At 41.6% G+C, this 14,805-nt stretch overlaps 4 protein-coding genes across 7 annotated transcripts; 1 reads left to right on the top strand and 3 right to left on the bottom strand.

Moving 5' to 3' along the window:
- Positions 1-114: 114 nt before the first annotated feature.
- LOC129586001 (charged multivesicular body protein 2b-like) lies at positions 115-2,256 on the bottom strand. The gene is made up of 8 exons (XM_055478979.1): positions 1,907-2,256; positions 1,662-1,753; positions 1,442-1,483; positions 1,258-1,362; positions 988-1,038; positions 807-909; positions 642-748; positions 115-578 (listed from the first exon to the last, which is right to left on the bottom strand). Exons 1-8 carry the CDS (start codon positions 1,950-1,952, stop codon positions 456-458), a joined length of 669 nt encoding a protein of 222 aa, XP_055334954.1. The 5' UTR covers positions 1,953-2,256; the 3' UTR covers positions 115-455.
- Positions 2,257-2,654: 398 nt separating this feature from the next.
- Positions 2,655-8,378, bottom strand: LOC129584343 (protein MMS22-like). 4 transcript variants are annotated; one of them, XM_055476497.1, is made up of 16 exons: positions 8,017-8,378; positions 7,630-7,743; positions 7,509-7,561; positions 7,357-7,444; positions 7,119-7,254; positions 6,965-7,058; positions 6,772-6,902; positions 6,455-6,656; positions 6,202-6,392; positions 6,006-6,128; positions 5,433-5,938; positions 4,539-5,183; positions 3,971-4,478; positions 3,584-3,882; positions 3,252-3,440; positions 2,655-3,162 (listed from the first exon to the last, which is right to left on the bottom strand). In XM_055476497.1, the coding sequence occupies exons 1-16, from the start codon at positions 8,097-8,099 to the stop codon at positions 3,081-3,083; spliced, it is 3,444 nt and encodes a 1,147-aa protein (XP_055332472.1). In that variant the 5' UTR covers positions 8,100-8,378; the 3' UTR covers positions 2,655-3,080. The 4 variants fall into 4 exon arrangements, with proteins under 4 accessions (XP_055332472.1, XP_055332479.1, XP_055332488.1 ...); XM_055476504.1 differs by having other exon boundaries at positions 5,571-5,938; XM_055476513.1 differs by lacking the exon at positions 8,017-8,378 and having other exon boundaries at positions 7,507-7,561; positions 7,630-7,702.
- Positions 8,379-8,825: 447 nt separating this feature from the next.
- On the bottom strand, positions 8,826-12,589 carry LOC129591177 (NAD kinase-like). The gene is made up of 6 exons (XM_055486733.1): positions 12,015-12,589; positions 11,362-11,392; positions 11,017-11,202; positions 10,118-10,223; positions 9,971-10,056; positions 8,826-9,825 (listed from the first exon to the last, which is right to left on the bottom strand). Exons 1-6 carry the CDS (start codon positions 12,311-12,313, stop codon positions 9,058-9,060), a joined length of 1,476 nt encoding a protein of 491 aa, XP_055342708.1. The 5' UTR covers positions 12,314-12,589; the 3' UTR covers positions 8,826-9,057.
- A 422-nt stretch (positions 12,590-13,011) lies between these two features.
- LOC129591218 (mitochondrial translation release factor in rescue-like) lies at positions 13,012-14,801 on the top strand. Its single transcript, XM_055486795.1, has 3 exons — positions 13,012-13,288; positions 13,543-13,834; positions 14,697-14,801. Exons 1-3 carry the CDS (start codon positions 13,124-13,126, stop codon positions 14,753-14,755), a joined length of 516 nt encoding a protein of 171 aa, XP_055342770.1. The 5' UTR covers positions 13,012-13,123; the 3' UTR covers positions 14,756-14,801.
- The last annotated feature ends 4 nt before the right edge of the window (positions 14,802-14,805 follow it).

Here is a 14,805-nt window from a genome sequence, read left to right as displayed (position 1 = left end):
TAAAGTTATCCAAGGTCACCTGGAACACCGACTCGGCAAATCATACGAATGCTCGAATACGACACCCAAAAAACGATAAACCGAATTTTTCGTGAATTTGCGCCCTGGATAACCTCAAACGAAGTATTAATATTTCCAACATAAGCTCGAAGTGAATCTCGCATATTGAACCACATTCACCAATTAGACAAGGATAAACGCCCCAAAAGTGTAAACCGACGATAAATATACTGTATCTGACATTTAAACAGGCATGCGGTATAAAACTAGGCATCAGTACTCGAAACTGAAAAGATGCTGAATACAGTATAATTGCAAGGGAAACAGCTTCAAACACATGGAATGAGTTCCACACAATAAAATCTCAATGCCAATACGACAGATGAAAGATTTAGCAAGCATGAAGGGAAAACTTCCTAAAAAGCATAACTCCACATGGAAAGCGAAATATCCGATCATTCGGCTTTCAACCGCGCAAGCTGCTTTTCGATTTCCTCGGCTTCGTCGTCCAGGCTTTTCTGGTTTACTCGAGAGGCTTCCCCCACCTTAGATCGGGAGGGAGCAGGGGCTTTTGAAATCTTCAAGAGATAAAACGCTCAATCATACACCGTATCAAAAGAACGCAGAATAACTGTACTCACTTGTCCGCCAACTTCGATACCAATTTCGTCCAGAATCCTATTTACAATGGAATTCTCCTCGCTCTCATCACCCGATTCAGTGAGAATGTCGTCCAGAGTGTCGTTTACTGCAAAGCAAAATTTTGCAGTGAATGGGGCGGGATAACGCATACAGCCCACACATACTCATTTCCTCGGACATATCCATTTTGGCGGATTCCTTGGAGAATTCCTGCATTATCTGGCCGACTTGCTGCGGGCTGAGCTGATCGTTCATATTATGCATAGCCTGTTTTCCAAGGGGAAAACAACAGACATATCATTAGATGAATTCGGGGTGAATTCCAGCAGCATAAACATTTCTTACCCTAGTGGTGCTGGCCATAGCTTCGCTCATCTTCACGTTAGAAGTCATCGTCTGCGAAAAAAAGAGTTTAGCGAAAATAAAATAATTTTGACAGGAATTTCATTGTGCACAAAAGCTAAACTTGATTAATCCTGCTAAAAAAACTCAAGTAACTTTAAAATGAACATAAAAAAACACCAATAAAAATTCTGCCATTTCCCTTCAACTTTCCGGTGCAGTGACTAATTATGCGAGATAAGCACAGCATGACGCGCTGGAAATGTCACTCACCTTTCCTTGCATTCTGATACCCGTGATTTGGGAATTAGCTGTCATACTGCGGGTCTTCTGTTTCCTTAAAGCAACCAACTGCTTAGCTAGGATTTTAACACCCTCCTGCAACCCAAACGCTGTCAACGACCGAACAACAATTTGTTAGTCCACACAAAAAAATATGCACAAAATTATTGCTTACAGTGTTCTTCCCGTCTTTTGCCATTTTCTTGATATCCAGCTCCTGTTCATTAAAATAATCTTAATAATATCAAGGCAGAACATACGTAAACAACAGATTGCCATACACAAGTGCACGCTGCTATAATTACGTACGATACGATTGTCATTCATCATTAGCATTAGTGCAATCCGCTGTTAAGTAACTGCAAACGACAATACGCTAAGCTTACGGTGCTTACCAGCTGTTTTTCTCTGCGCTCTAATTCTCGACGATCTCTATCCAAGTCGCGTTGGGTATGCCGGAGCGCTTTATCCTGAACTTTAATTTGTTCTGCAAAACAACCTCCTGAACCACGAACGCTGGTTTTAAACTCCACAAAAGGGAAGATCAGATAAATTATCACAAACATAAGCGCAAATATAAAACAATAATAAGTGACGAAATAGCATTAGCAACTACAAAACCCAAGGAAACCGTTTTTACCTTTGACATCAGGCTTCTTCTTAGAAAACAGACCCGATAAAGACATCTCCGGATGAGGAGAACCGAGAAAACGAAGTAAAGCTTCACAAATACTATAAGCTCTTTTCAGCTGCGAGGATTATCCCTTCAGTGTCCTCTGTTAAATTCTACACAAATGGAAATCACTGTATCAGTCCACCGATCGCAGCATCAAGGTTCTAACGTAGAAAATGGTGGAAGCAAAAACGGATGAGCTAATATTCGGCTACTAGCACAGCCTTGAAGACAGGTGCCACAAAGAGGATGCCAGAAATGTCACACAGCTCGACAAACTCTGGCAATAATTATTGTGGGGAATGAAACGATTCACGAATGCTCGCATTCTTTTTATCCCACAACGAAACACATGAATGGGTGAGTAATCGCAGTGAGTCACGCTGCGCTAGAGGACTGACGTCAGCGTGAAGTCGGGTTACAACTTACAACTACGGCGTCTATCGTCTGGCGGTCGGCCTTCATCAAAGCCCCGACCAACAAAAAAAGACTCGCGCGGAGACTGAAAGGTACAGTATCCCCCGTACAGACTTATGCAGTGGTGAGGTAAAAGGACTTCCAGTGAAAACAAAAAAGAATTGCACCGTAGAATTGGAAGAATTAATTATGGCAAAATGCAGTTTCTTTGCGTTGAAACGGCACCACATACCGTTTTCTAATCAGCAACATGTTCCGCGCCGATTAGAATGGAAATAAATTTTGAACGACGGACTGAACTGCATGGGACTTCTGCTGCTCTTTTTCAACAATTTTAGACATTGTGCAACAAACAACCACAAGAAAATGAAATCCAAGTAACATTGCTTTCCTGTTCACTAACATTTCTTCGCATGATTCGCATCTCAGAAAAATGTTCTCGTTTCTCTTTTTTTAAGCGCCAGAATGGTAAGGTATTATTTTAAGCACGGCCTTTTTTCAGCAGAGCCCTTACTGACCTTACATCGGCGCCACGCAAACATCGACCTTAAAAAAAAGATATCGATTGTACAGAGGTAAAACCACATGCTATGCTTGACAACAATAAAAGCTTTAGCGCCAGCTGCGATTTGGTTAGCCGTTGTTGTGTGTTTCCCAGTTGCAGTTTAGTCCAACCTCTTGTTGACTTTCACCTTGTTGCGACGAACGGCTTCCGGCCCAGGACCTACTGGTTGACGAACGATAATTTTGCAAGCTCCGAAGCACCAAGCGGTCCCAGTTTCTCCAAGACAGAGATATAAGACTGTCTGCAACATAACGTAAAAAGCATCACCACACAAATTATTAGGAGAAAACCCACAAGATTGGACAACTGCGTTACTTTAACAGCGTTTACCGTGCTTTGGCAGTTTGGTAAGCAGGATAATTCGAACTTCTGGCGAACATTTGTGTCAAAAACGGAAGAATTTCGCACAATAATTCAGGATAAGTTCGTGCTATTAAGTCCAAAATCGTGAGTAAACTGCCAGGTTGAGTATTAGCATTCGCCAAAAATTTGCTCCTTACAACTTGAGTAAGCGACACTCTGCAAGGAATAGAGAAAAAAAGTGAGTGATTTCCTTTAGTTTGTAGGGAAACAAACTTATCCTACGAACAGTTCTACTGAAATTCGGAAAGTAGACGAAAAAGAAAGTTATGCAAGGAAAACTCATGGTCACTTCTGTTTACTTGGTGGTTTCCGTGCGGTTTGCTGCAAACCAGTTCAATGTTTTTTGGATTAACGAAAAGCATCCTTGAGCAACAGCTTCGTTTCCCTTAAGGTACATTTCGAGACTGTTGGAAAACACACAATTTGCCACATCAAGCTGCATGTCGCTTTCCGGAAAAGCCAATAAAAGCTTTGTAATCAAATTCAATGCGAGAGAGATGTGCTGCGGCGGAGTGACGGCATTGAAAAATGCCCGACAAATGCTGTTAATGGAAAACAACACAATTTCTTGATTAACTGGTGGTTTCTGCATCGCAAGCTGCAATAATAAAAGCCGCATTAACTGCAAACAATTTCAGCTCGCACGCGTGAGCATTTGAAAGTAGAAGATTCATGATTCCACTTACCAAAAGAGGATGCTGTTCCAGTGCCACAAAGGAAAACTTTGTCAAGTATGTCCGAATAATTCTTTGCAACAAATCGGCAATCTGGGGATCATCTTTTAGATTCAGTTGAGAGATTGCGGAAAAATAAAACGAAAACTCCTGCTGTACAGCTTGTATAACTGCCCCGTGATCAGCACCAAGCAAAACAATGTCCACCAACTGACGGAATGTGTTGTTCAATTTCGCACGAACATAAAGAAACGGCGCGCAATGCAGCAGAAACTGAGCAACGGTACCGATGGTAGCCGAGATCAACTGCGTCGAAGCACCGGATCGTAAAGTGCTTCCCACATATTTAGCCACATCGGCGAAATATATCTGGAATTGTCGCTGCCATACCATTTTGGTGTCATATGCTGTTGCACGGCGAAACGAGTTTCCACATCCTTCGATAAACCGACGGAATATGTCCCCCGGTGCACAGGGTGGCGAAATAAGCAATTCTGTTTCCGGAAGCAACTGTATTTTTCTATAATTTACTCGCTTTCGTTAAAGCAATACAAACATTTCAATACGCAAAATGACTTACTGAGACAACTGAAGTACTGCTTGATTATGTTCTCCCATTTCAAAAACGCAGCGCACCCAACTGTGTATGATCTTTGGTGACGTCCACTGGTCTTTAGTTAGAACTCCCATTACGTCTGGTACCGAAAGAATTTCCGCCAGATAATACACAGTAATATCAGGGTGGACATCGTCCGCCAGACCAAAAGTTTGAAACAATCCGCTGGTGCTGTCGCTGGAACTCTGCCGAGCAACATCTACACTGAACACGGTTAAGTGGACAGCGCATATCGGAATGGACTCCCACAACTTCTGATTACGGTCTGTAGCCATACGCCGGACAGCAGGCAGTATGTTCGCGAATAAGGAGTTTAAGAACGACAGGTGATAGCGAGCCGCAGAAGACTTCAAATCGGATTTCCAGTTAGGAAAAATCTGAGAATAAAGGTCAAAGAGTAGCTGTATCGTGGCAAACAGTTTTCCTTGCTTTGTTTCATCCAAAGTGACTTGACAAAGGTCAGTGAATCCACTATTCACCATATGAGCGACCGCAGCCAGGCTTTCCGGTTTACAGCAAAATAGGCATTCAACGGCATCGAAATACATTATAATCCAGGACCACAGTGAACCGATCAATCCGGGATCAACACGGACGGTTTTCAAATGCCTACAAAAGGTTAGACAAAATTCAATTTCGGACATGAACCACGGTATGAACCACCACGGTATGAACCACCACATGAACCACGGACATGAACCAGACATGAACCATGAACCACGGTATCATTTACAAATTTCGTCATGTATTGCACAGTATACAGCAGAAGCATATGCAGTGCATAAACTGATGATTGCAACGCTGCCAACCCGCTTTTCTAAACAGTTAACTACTGAAACGGTGCTATATTCTGTTTACCGACACAATCTTTCAAATTCCAAAGCCAATTTCCGTACAAATAGAATGTTATCAATCGAAGAATTCTGATATAAGAGCGTCAGCGCAGCAAGTCCTCGTCCGATTACTACAGATTTTTCCACCGAAGGTCTGTCGCACCATGTGTTTTCGCCGATGGCTTCAATTAGCTGCGACGAGAAGTCAGCAACATTGCCGATACGTCCAACAAGCACCATTATGAGATCGAAAAAGCGACTCCATCCGGCTGCGGTTAGACTCTCAAAATACTTTGGTTGAAACTTCGACAAGAAACGTCCCCTCAAGCGTTTCCAGGAATCTGATGATTTTGTTAAGGCGTACACTAATACCCTGATAAACATTTCGAAGCTGCTCTCATTCCGCGAAATTACGGCTGGATCAGCTTCTGCTAGGCCAAAACTCGCCCACTTGGCAACCCATTCAGCGGCATTCTTGTGCAGCACCTGAATACTGTCTATAGAACCTGGCTCCAATGAAAAACTGTTATTCTGCAAAGTACATCTACTTCAAAGCACAACTGAGAAGGACACTGTACAAAATATACAACTATCTTACAATATTCTTCAAGAAAAAATCCGCCAGGATTGCCAGTGATTCTAACTGCGCACTGTCCACCGTCTGAAAACGATAAATACAAGCCAGTACAAAACGAGCTCTGGATTCGTTCCACGAATGTTCCTGAAATGCAAGAAACAGGAAGAGTTAAATCCCACTTGGGAATTCAAAAAAAAAACTTCACGGCTTTATTTACCAGATTTGCAAGCGCAGGCTGCACGATCTTATTAGCGACGAATTTATCAAAAGTCATGTTAGCGGCAAAAATTCCATTCGGCTGATGACTTCTTCGAGATGCTTCGGCCATGTGGTATAACATCCACAACACAAAGCCATTCACATCATCTGCGACATTTGGTGAGCTGCGCATAACGACCACATCACTTCCTAATTAATTGCCAAATTTGTGTTGCTTCTTGCTAGCTACTCATGTATTTGATCATATTTACTGAGAAGTTCCTGGCTGTTTTTTGGAGAGTGTTTTTTGAAAGACTCAACCGTTTTCCTGATAGTATCCGGTAAACACGTTTCTCCCGCTTGCATTCCAGGACAGCGACTAATGATCTGCTGAAGTATCAAAATGCAGTTGGATGGACAAGAGCAGACGTACGGTTGCAGCATCAGTTTCTGCAGCCAGTTTGAAGCAGAAAACTAAAAACAAATAAAAAAATCTGACTCATTTTCCACAGTTTTTGGTTATTCACTGAGAAATTCAACCGGAACATCACAACCACAGTTAATAATCATTGATTGGTCATGGCGCTACCTGAGAAAAACGTTCAGCGGCCAGGCCTACGATATTTCGAAAAGAAAAACCGACAATATCAGCCGGAAGACTGGTAGGATTTTCCACATTTTCTGCGCAAATGACGTCCCTGTCCAGCTGCATGATTTCATCTGCCAACGACAGAATAGTTACTGCCTGCTTATTTCTGGCTTTTAGTGATGAAAAATCTCACACGGAAAATTTCGTTGGATTTCGCTGACATATAACACCGCCAAGGTGATCATTTCCAAATGTGCATGATATCGTATCCTGTGGGTGTTGTTGTCCTAAAAAGTTTCCTTTGCAAAGATGTCGCACTTTCAAACAGCGTAATGAGAGCATATTACCACATAACGCTGATCGTGATCCATACTGCGATACGATGAATCGTCGCCCAAGTAGCCGAACTGAAGCAGAATTCCTCTAATAAACATCCAGGAGTCCCGCACAACACGCAAAATTATCCGGCTATCACCAGCGTCGCTACAAAACAGTACCAATGACGAAAGACAATTTATAATTTCACACAAAGTCGAAAAACACGGTAACCACAAATTACTTGCACAATGTACAAATACAACATACCCTTTCATTGCTGTAACCATTCGAATAATTTGGCAAACGAATACCGACAACGATCTTCGTGTGTCAGAGGCTAAGCTGCATGAATTATCTGTAGGATTTAAAAACACTTTTTGCAAATTTTAGTCAATACAGTAATTTTGACAAATTTACACCTTGGAAAGACGCCGGAAATGGCTGATGTCTGCGCATTTCATTTATCTTTTTTCTGGAAGAGAAATTAATTATCAGCTGAGCCTGGATCGAAATCCGCTGTGCACACGCTAAATATTTTACCTCAGCCCCAAAAATCGATTTCGTACCGATATTCCCACAACAGAGCTGTGCTCAACAAGTGGCATATGCACATAAAGATCATCAGGTTCCGAATTCAATTTCTTCACAAGAAACCTGAAAAAGTTATGGAGAATCTTTGATTAGACAACAGTCGAAAAACCATTAAGTGGACAATTTATGAACCAGGTCGCATTCGGCTTCCAGAAACACAAAGTTTCTTCATACACAGTTGTCGTACGAAACCAACTAAAGTTTGCACCAGTCGCTTTAGAAACACGCATTCATTCATTAACTGTTCATTTTATACAAACCAAGGTACAAAGGAAGCATGGAAAATCAGAATTAGCCGCAATTGCAAAAGAAGACCAACTATGGGTTATAGCTTACATGAGGAAAGAGTCCTCGGGTTCCAGCGCAGCCCATTCCTTGGGTTCGCAGCCAAAAAGAGAAAGAGGACAAGAGGAAGCCATGATCACCGAATTTCACGCAACCATAGCGGCAGCAGCGATCGCCACAGAAGTTACTAAGGACATGCTGCGATCGTAGATAAAATGTCAGGGGTTTCTGCAATCCAGATGAGCGATGAGTACGTACTCTCTAGGCTCCCCTTATCACCACCACATTTTCGTTGCAAAGGTTTGCAGGCGAACAACCAGTAATTCTAAATGAAATTCGCGGAAGTCAGATTGATTAGCATTTTAAAGGTAACTAGTAGTCCAGTACTACAAAGTTTGAAATCAGGTAGCAGGTAGCTTGCATCTATTATGTTCTTGTTCCATGCTCTACTCGTAGATGAGTCGTAGTGCATAATTTGCGTAGTGCACTATAAGAAAGCCTGTACCGCTCAAATAGCATCCCGTTTGTGTCAGTCGCTCGGATTGTTGCTCTTATCAGCTTTATCACTTTTATGTACTGCGTAGAGCTCGTGCAGTACTGGTCTGATACGACTCACACGAGACTACGAGTGTCTGTAGAATGTAGATTTTATCCGCTGTGGTCGTATGCTGTCAATATTGTTCGCCTAATTGTGCGAATTTTTTTTCGCTGAATTATTAATTATATTTTTTAATAAATGGTCATAACTTCCCAATTTCTTCTATCTGGTTAATGTAAAAAAGCCAAAGGCAGAATAGAATAATCCTGCTTAATAAAAATATCACCCCACTCTGAACACTGCATATCAACAGCATCACAGATCCAAGCAGGCATTTTTTACTGCAACCTGCAACGAGATTACCAACGGTTTCGAACTATAAAAACACCAGGCTAATTGCAAACCATAAAAATCAAAAATGTGAGAAATGCATCTACATTCCGACAACATTAGCAGAACATGGCCCAAAACTATTCAGACAACAGATATTTGTCACCGTAAATAGTGCCTCGGATAGTCTTCACCTATGTAAAATAAAAGCTCCCAGCAAACTTCTACGGCTTCTCTTCACCATTACACAACTTATGATTAGACAGGGGTTTCTGTGGCTTCCTAACGTTCCAGTGCAAACAGCCCGCCAATCCGGTAAACCAATCCTGTATCTGGTCTGTTTGGCAAACCGATGGCAGCGGATAAATCGATGTCGTCACCTTGAGAACATCACCGTAATTCAATTTTTGGCGACACCGGCCATCAAAGGAGACCCAAGCAGGATCGCGAGCATTATCCGATACCATTACCCGCAATTCACACCCGGCAGGCACCATAATTGGCCGGAAGCTGAGGGAATGCGGACAAATTGGAGTAATCATAATAGCCGGAACACCAGGATGGATAATAGAAGCCCCCGCTGAAACAGCGTAGGCTGTGCTGCCGGTTGGCGTGGAAATGATCAAGCCATCACCTTGGACAGACGTAATGAGTCGGCCATCACAGAAGAGATCAAGATTAACTAGATAAGGCGAAGGACCCCGGTCAATTACGACATCATTCAAAACAACAAATGCCGTGTGGTCATGGGGATCGTCTTCACCGGTTTTCGTTTCCGGTTCCGGTGAGGATTCTGTCGAACTGCTCATTGTCAGCATTGACTGTCGCTCGCGACCATCCTTCAACATTTCAGAATGCAACCGGCTGCGTAAAATCAAATTAGCATGACCACGGAGAACGCATTCGATTCGCTTTTCAAAATTAACGAATTCGAATGGCGTTAGAAAGCCCAAGCTGCCCAAGTGAAAGGCCATCACCGGCGGAACACTGGTCTGTAAATAAAATTGACAAAATTTACTTTTTGTACCTTTTACTCTTATATATGCGTTATTGTTACATGTCTAAACTCCGACATTAAGCTGACAAGACTTAAAACTGTCGGTAACACGTGAAAGTGATCACACGTGTTGAAATCACCTGAAAGAGGGAACTTGCATAGAGCAACGTGCCGTCACCCCCAAGACAAATAATAAAATCGATGATGTCGCTCAGCGCATCGCAGCCTAGATCAACAAAATACAATCGCTTGGTTACAATTCAAACATGATTAAATATATTGTTTACCTTCAATAAAAGTGCTGAGTTTGTGCTTCATGTTGGCAAATTCAGAGTTCTCTAGTAGGTGCTCCTCGCTGAGAACGGACTGTTCAATGAAGATTGTCATCTCTTTCTGCAACATAATAAGTGATGCAACAGAAAATAAATTATTCCAAAATACCATTTCTGTTCTTTAAATCATGTCAAGTGCTACTAATCTAATCAGAAAAATTAACTTAATTATTAGATTATCTTTATTAAACGCTCACCGACATTACGCAACTTTTGAATGGGAATCACTGTGCATTTTAACCATTTCAGACACAGACTGTTCAACAATAGTTACAGTATATTGTAACCGTTACCATATAATAACGTCTTTTAATGCAACTGATAGCCGTCGCGAAACCTATTTTTTCAAAACTTCTATTTCGATTCTAAGTTATAATAACCTGTACATCTGTACCTAACGCAAACGCAAGAACTTGACAGAGTGAAAACATAACTGAAAATCTGAACAGAACTATAAATAAGATGTGGTGTTGCCCTTTCTCAGTTGCCGGTTTGGATTTAATGCACACTGCACATTATGAACCCTGCTGGTAATCAGTTCTGCAATTTCTGGTCTAACTAGTGTGCTACAAAAGAAAATATGAACCATTCCAAATAAGCCGATATAAGTCCTCAGGGCAAAAATGTGGCAATAATCCCACAAAAAGAACACGGAATGATTAATCGTTAATAACCATCACCATTCAACAACAATGCCTCAGCAAACAATGTTAATTACTGGCAAATGAATTATTAAAATTCGACAAATACATTAAACATAATTACATTTTGATATAATTTAAGGAAAAAGCAGCACACTTTGCAAGAAAAATGTTCTTAAGAGCTTTTAAAAAAGTTAGTAATCTTATTCTTACCTCCAATAAATACTGCAATAACTGCACGAACGGCTCCAAGACATCCAGATCTCGGACTTTTTTCACAACAAGAACGTTTTGCGGGAATGACGACCAGTTCAACCGGGTTGTTCCAGGATCATTAACAGTTGTAACAATTCCTTTGTCCGAATGAAACAACTGGGCTTTCGGCCCGAAATGGCACACCTGAGCAACCACAAGAGGAACATTAGATGAGAAGCGCATTATGGAGCTTATTGAAGCAGTGCGCCACTCCGGAGGATAACGGTCGCGCAACCGAGGCGATCTTTCCTTCAGCACAGTTAAATAACTACAGCAACAAGGAAAATGATTTTAACGACTTACGGGACTCGGTCCAGCAAGCGATCGTGTCCGCCTACGAAAGACACCGTTCATTTCCGATTACGCCATGATGCAATGTAAGGAAGTTAAAATCACAAGTGACAAGTAAATGCAGAGCAGCGATTCCGAAATGCAAGCCGGAAATGAATGGAGAACAGTGTGTCTATGCGGCGGCAATTCGATGACGAAGCCAAAATATCGCAAATCTCCATGCATCACCGAGCACATAAGAAAATGCAAAAAAGAACCACTTTCACACGCATGGAGACGGCAGAATAGCACCTTTATCCATCATGACCAGTTTACATGATGACGTAACGCCACCGCAATGCGAAGCGTGTATGCCGTTTTAAAGGTAAAAGCGTTCCTATAAGCTTTTCAGTTTTATCAGAGTTAAGTCCTAGGCGCTATCAACTGCAAGAAGGCTTTGTTTGCTAACTACCCATGGTGGTATTATTATCCTCAATGTGCGGCACTCGGCAGTCACATGGTTAAGAAATCGATAAAAAGGCAAAACTCGAACTATCACTGCCAATGGGAAACCAACATGCACCTGCTGCGAGCGATTTAATCGCAACACAGTTACTCGGGAGAAACCAGCTATCGCTAGACGAAAAGCGTCAATATCTCGATAAAATTCAGCACAGTATTCCTACCTGCCGATACCATCGAATTCCGCTGATAAGTGGCGTAATCGATAAGGTATAGCTGGAGAGGTCTTGGCTTCGCGTAGCATGTTAAGCGCTTCCATGTCCACGGATAATTCGTTCAGGGTACTGGTTTTCTTCACAGGAAACATTCGGTTTTTGGTGGCTCTAAACGCCTTTAATTCGGGCGAAGAAAAGGCATCGGGACCATCGGAATGATCTAAACTGGAGTCGTCCCACGATGTGATTCTATCGGCATCTCCGTTGATACCTGCTATCTTGTTGTTGTTGTTGGTATCCATTTGCATTCGGGTCTGTTTTTGAGTCTTGGCAAAGCAGTCAAAGTCGGGCTAAACATATGTTATTCAGCAACGGCATTGCAGTGCGCAAAAAAACTGCCGCAAGCGAAATACAGTTAGATAATGTAGCGCGGAGAATCACAATAATGTGACAATATCAACTTATGAAAATTATCGACGCCACGAGAAATTAATAAATTTTGAGAGTGACAGTCGCTGACAGACATACTGCTGTTGTACGAGTACAATACTCGTACAGTCAGTGAAAAATTACGCGCAGACACACGAAGGTTGGAGTGGCGCAGGCCGAGGGAGTCAAACCGTCAGAAACTAGTTTAGCCGCCACCTCGCGCAGTTTGCGCGGGGCTTCTGTTAATGTTTGGAAAATAATTACTTACTATCAAGAACTTACTATAGGTACTCTCACACTATAGTAAGTACTTGTTACTATCTACGTATATCTGTAGTTGTACTGTACATATGTTTACGATTAGTAAATATAGTTGGATTTTTTCAGCTTTTCGTTTTTCAGTTTCCCAAAGACGACAGATTATTAACCCTGATTCGCATAATGTAGTTTTTATGCTTCGAAGCGCATTCTTCAGGGAGACGTCGGATTGGTTTTTACAGTAATTTACAGTCAACTGTCTAATGGCGGTATACGTACATGTACGAGGCGGCATACGTACATCATTACATGTACATATCATACTATATCTATATAATATAGATATTACTAGTTTTAATTACATTTAATAACATTGTTATCGAGTATGGTTGTGGTATGAAGCCGAAATTCGACGGGCTTCTATAATCGTTATGTCTTTTTCAAGTTTTTATCGCTTGATAGCAATGTCTGATACAGTTCTGCAAAGCAAGAGCGGATTGCGGATCTTTCGTTCTACTGGCATGATGAACGGCGTTCGAAGCAGACACCAATATCCACCGCTGAACGAAGACGAAATCGAGGAATCGTTTGTGAGGGTAATTGAGTAAATCTGACGATGCCTTTACTTTAGTTTTTGTCCTTATGATATCGAGATTTAATAGCAAATTTTACATTTCCAACTTAAAAGGATGCTGCTCAAGATATCTGGATATCTCAGTAAATTCTGGATTAATGCGCTGTGCAGTGCGATATTGTGACTTTCAGGGAGCACTCGTGTTCGTGTGTATGAAGTGCTACCGTATTTTGAATTTTGAGTTGCAAGGTGCTGTATTTCGCTGAACAATTGCAGAGTGGTGGAGCGGGAGGGCAGAACGTCAATAAAAGAAGCACGTGCGTCCAGTTAAGGCATCTTCCAACTGGAATTATTATTAAATGTCAACAAGAGCGAACGCAGGAGCGCAATCGGATCTTGGCTCGCCAAGAGCTGCAGAAACGACTAGATGATTTTCATAACGGAGAGAACAGTTTTCTGATGCAGAAAAAGAGACAGTTTATATGGAGAGAGGAGCAGAGGAAAATGAAAGCGGAGGAGAGAAACCTGAAAAAAAGACTGCTTAAAGCACAAAATGGCGAATCGATCGGTAATTCTACAAATGATTCCACGCGTAACGACGAGTTCTTTCCCGACCAAAATACAAAATCATAATGTAATGAGACATAATGACACTCACATGTGGATCTCGAATGATTTACCATTTACTGACAATGGCGATACTTTTCGCTTGTTTTGTGAGCTGCAATGGATGAAGTGTTCACGAGAGATGGACATCGGATAGGAATATTTTATCCTATCCGAGTTTCGGATAGGATACAGGATAATTATCCGAAACGTTCGGATAAGGATAACTTGCCGTAGCATTCGGATAGGGTCGGATAATGGCTGCTTGTCCGAACCTTATCCGACAAATCAATTTGTGCTGGTAAACGTTGCTTACAATTTTTATTCGATAAACCCGAATTCTCTTGTTATTATTAAGGAGAGCAGTACTGACGCGGTAGTACGGTAGTAATGCCGGTACATTGGCGCTTTTGCTTTAGTTTAAATCGATGGCGTTAATAACTTTAGCCATTACTAACTTCTGTTTTATTCAGAAACTAAGCGCTGAATTTTGTCCAAATTTTTTTCTTATAAAAAATAAAAAATTGCCTTTTTGGACAATTATCCGATTATCATTATAAGGAAATAGAAAAACTTTGGATAAGGATGATTTTAAAAAGTGTTGCTTAGGAGTTGGGATTAGGATAAAGAAATCTTATCCGATGCCCATCCCTGGTGCACTGCACACTATGCAATGTTGTTAAAGCATAATAAAAGCCACTTGATGGTGAGTTATGGTCAGTTCGCGCCTTACTGGTTAGCGGTACGCGCTGTACGTAGTTTAATAAGTCACAAGTGCTGTACTTCGACGTATACTTGAACCCACCTTGCTTGAACTCCCGCAGGTTGGGGATTTAATGCTGTGATCACTACCCTACCATTTCTTACATTACCTAACTGGTGAACGAATAGAAGACCGATGCATTACGTTGGATCTGGCATCAATAAACAACA

This window comes from Paramacrobiotus metropolitanus, unplaced genomic scaffold, assembly GCF_019649055.1.
Source record: "Paramacrobiotus metropolitanus isolate TYO unplaced genomic scaffold, Prichtersi_v1.0 Parri_scaffold0000002, whole genome shotgun sequence".
NCBI lineage: Eukaryota > Metazoa > Tardigrada > Eutardigrada > Parachela > Macrobiotidae > Paramacrobiotus > Paramacrobiotus metropolitanus.
This window is presented reverse-complemented; position numbering and strand designations above follow the sequence as displayed.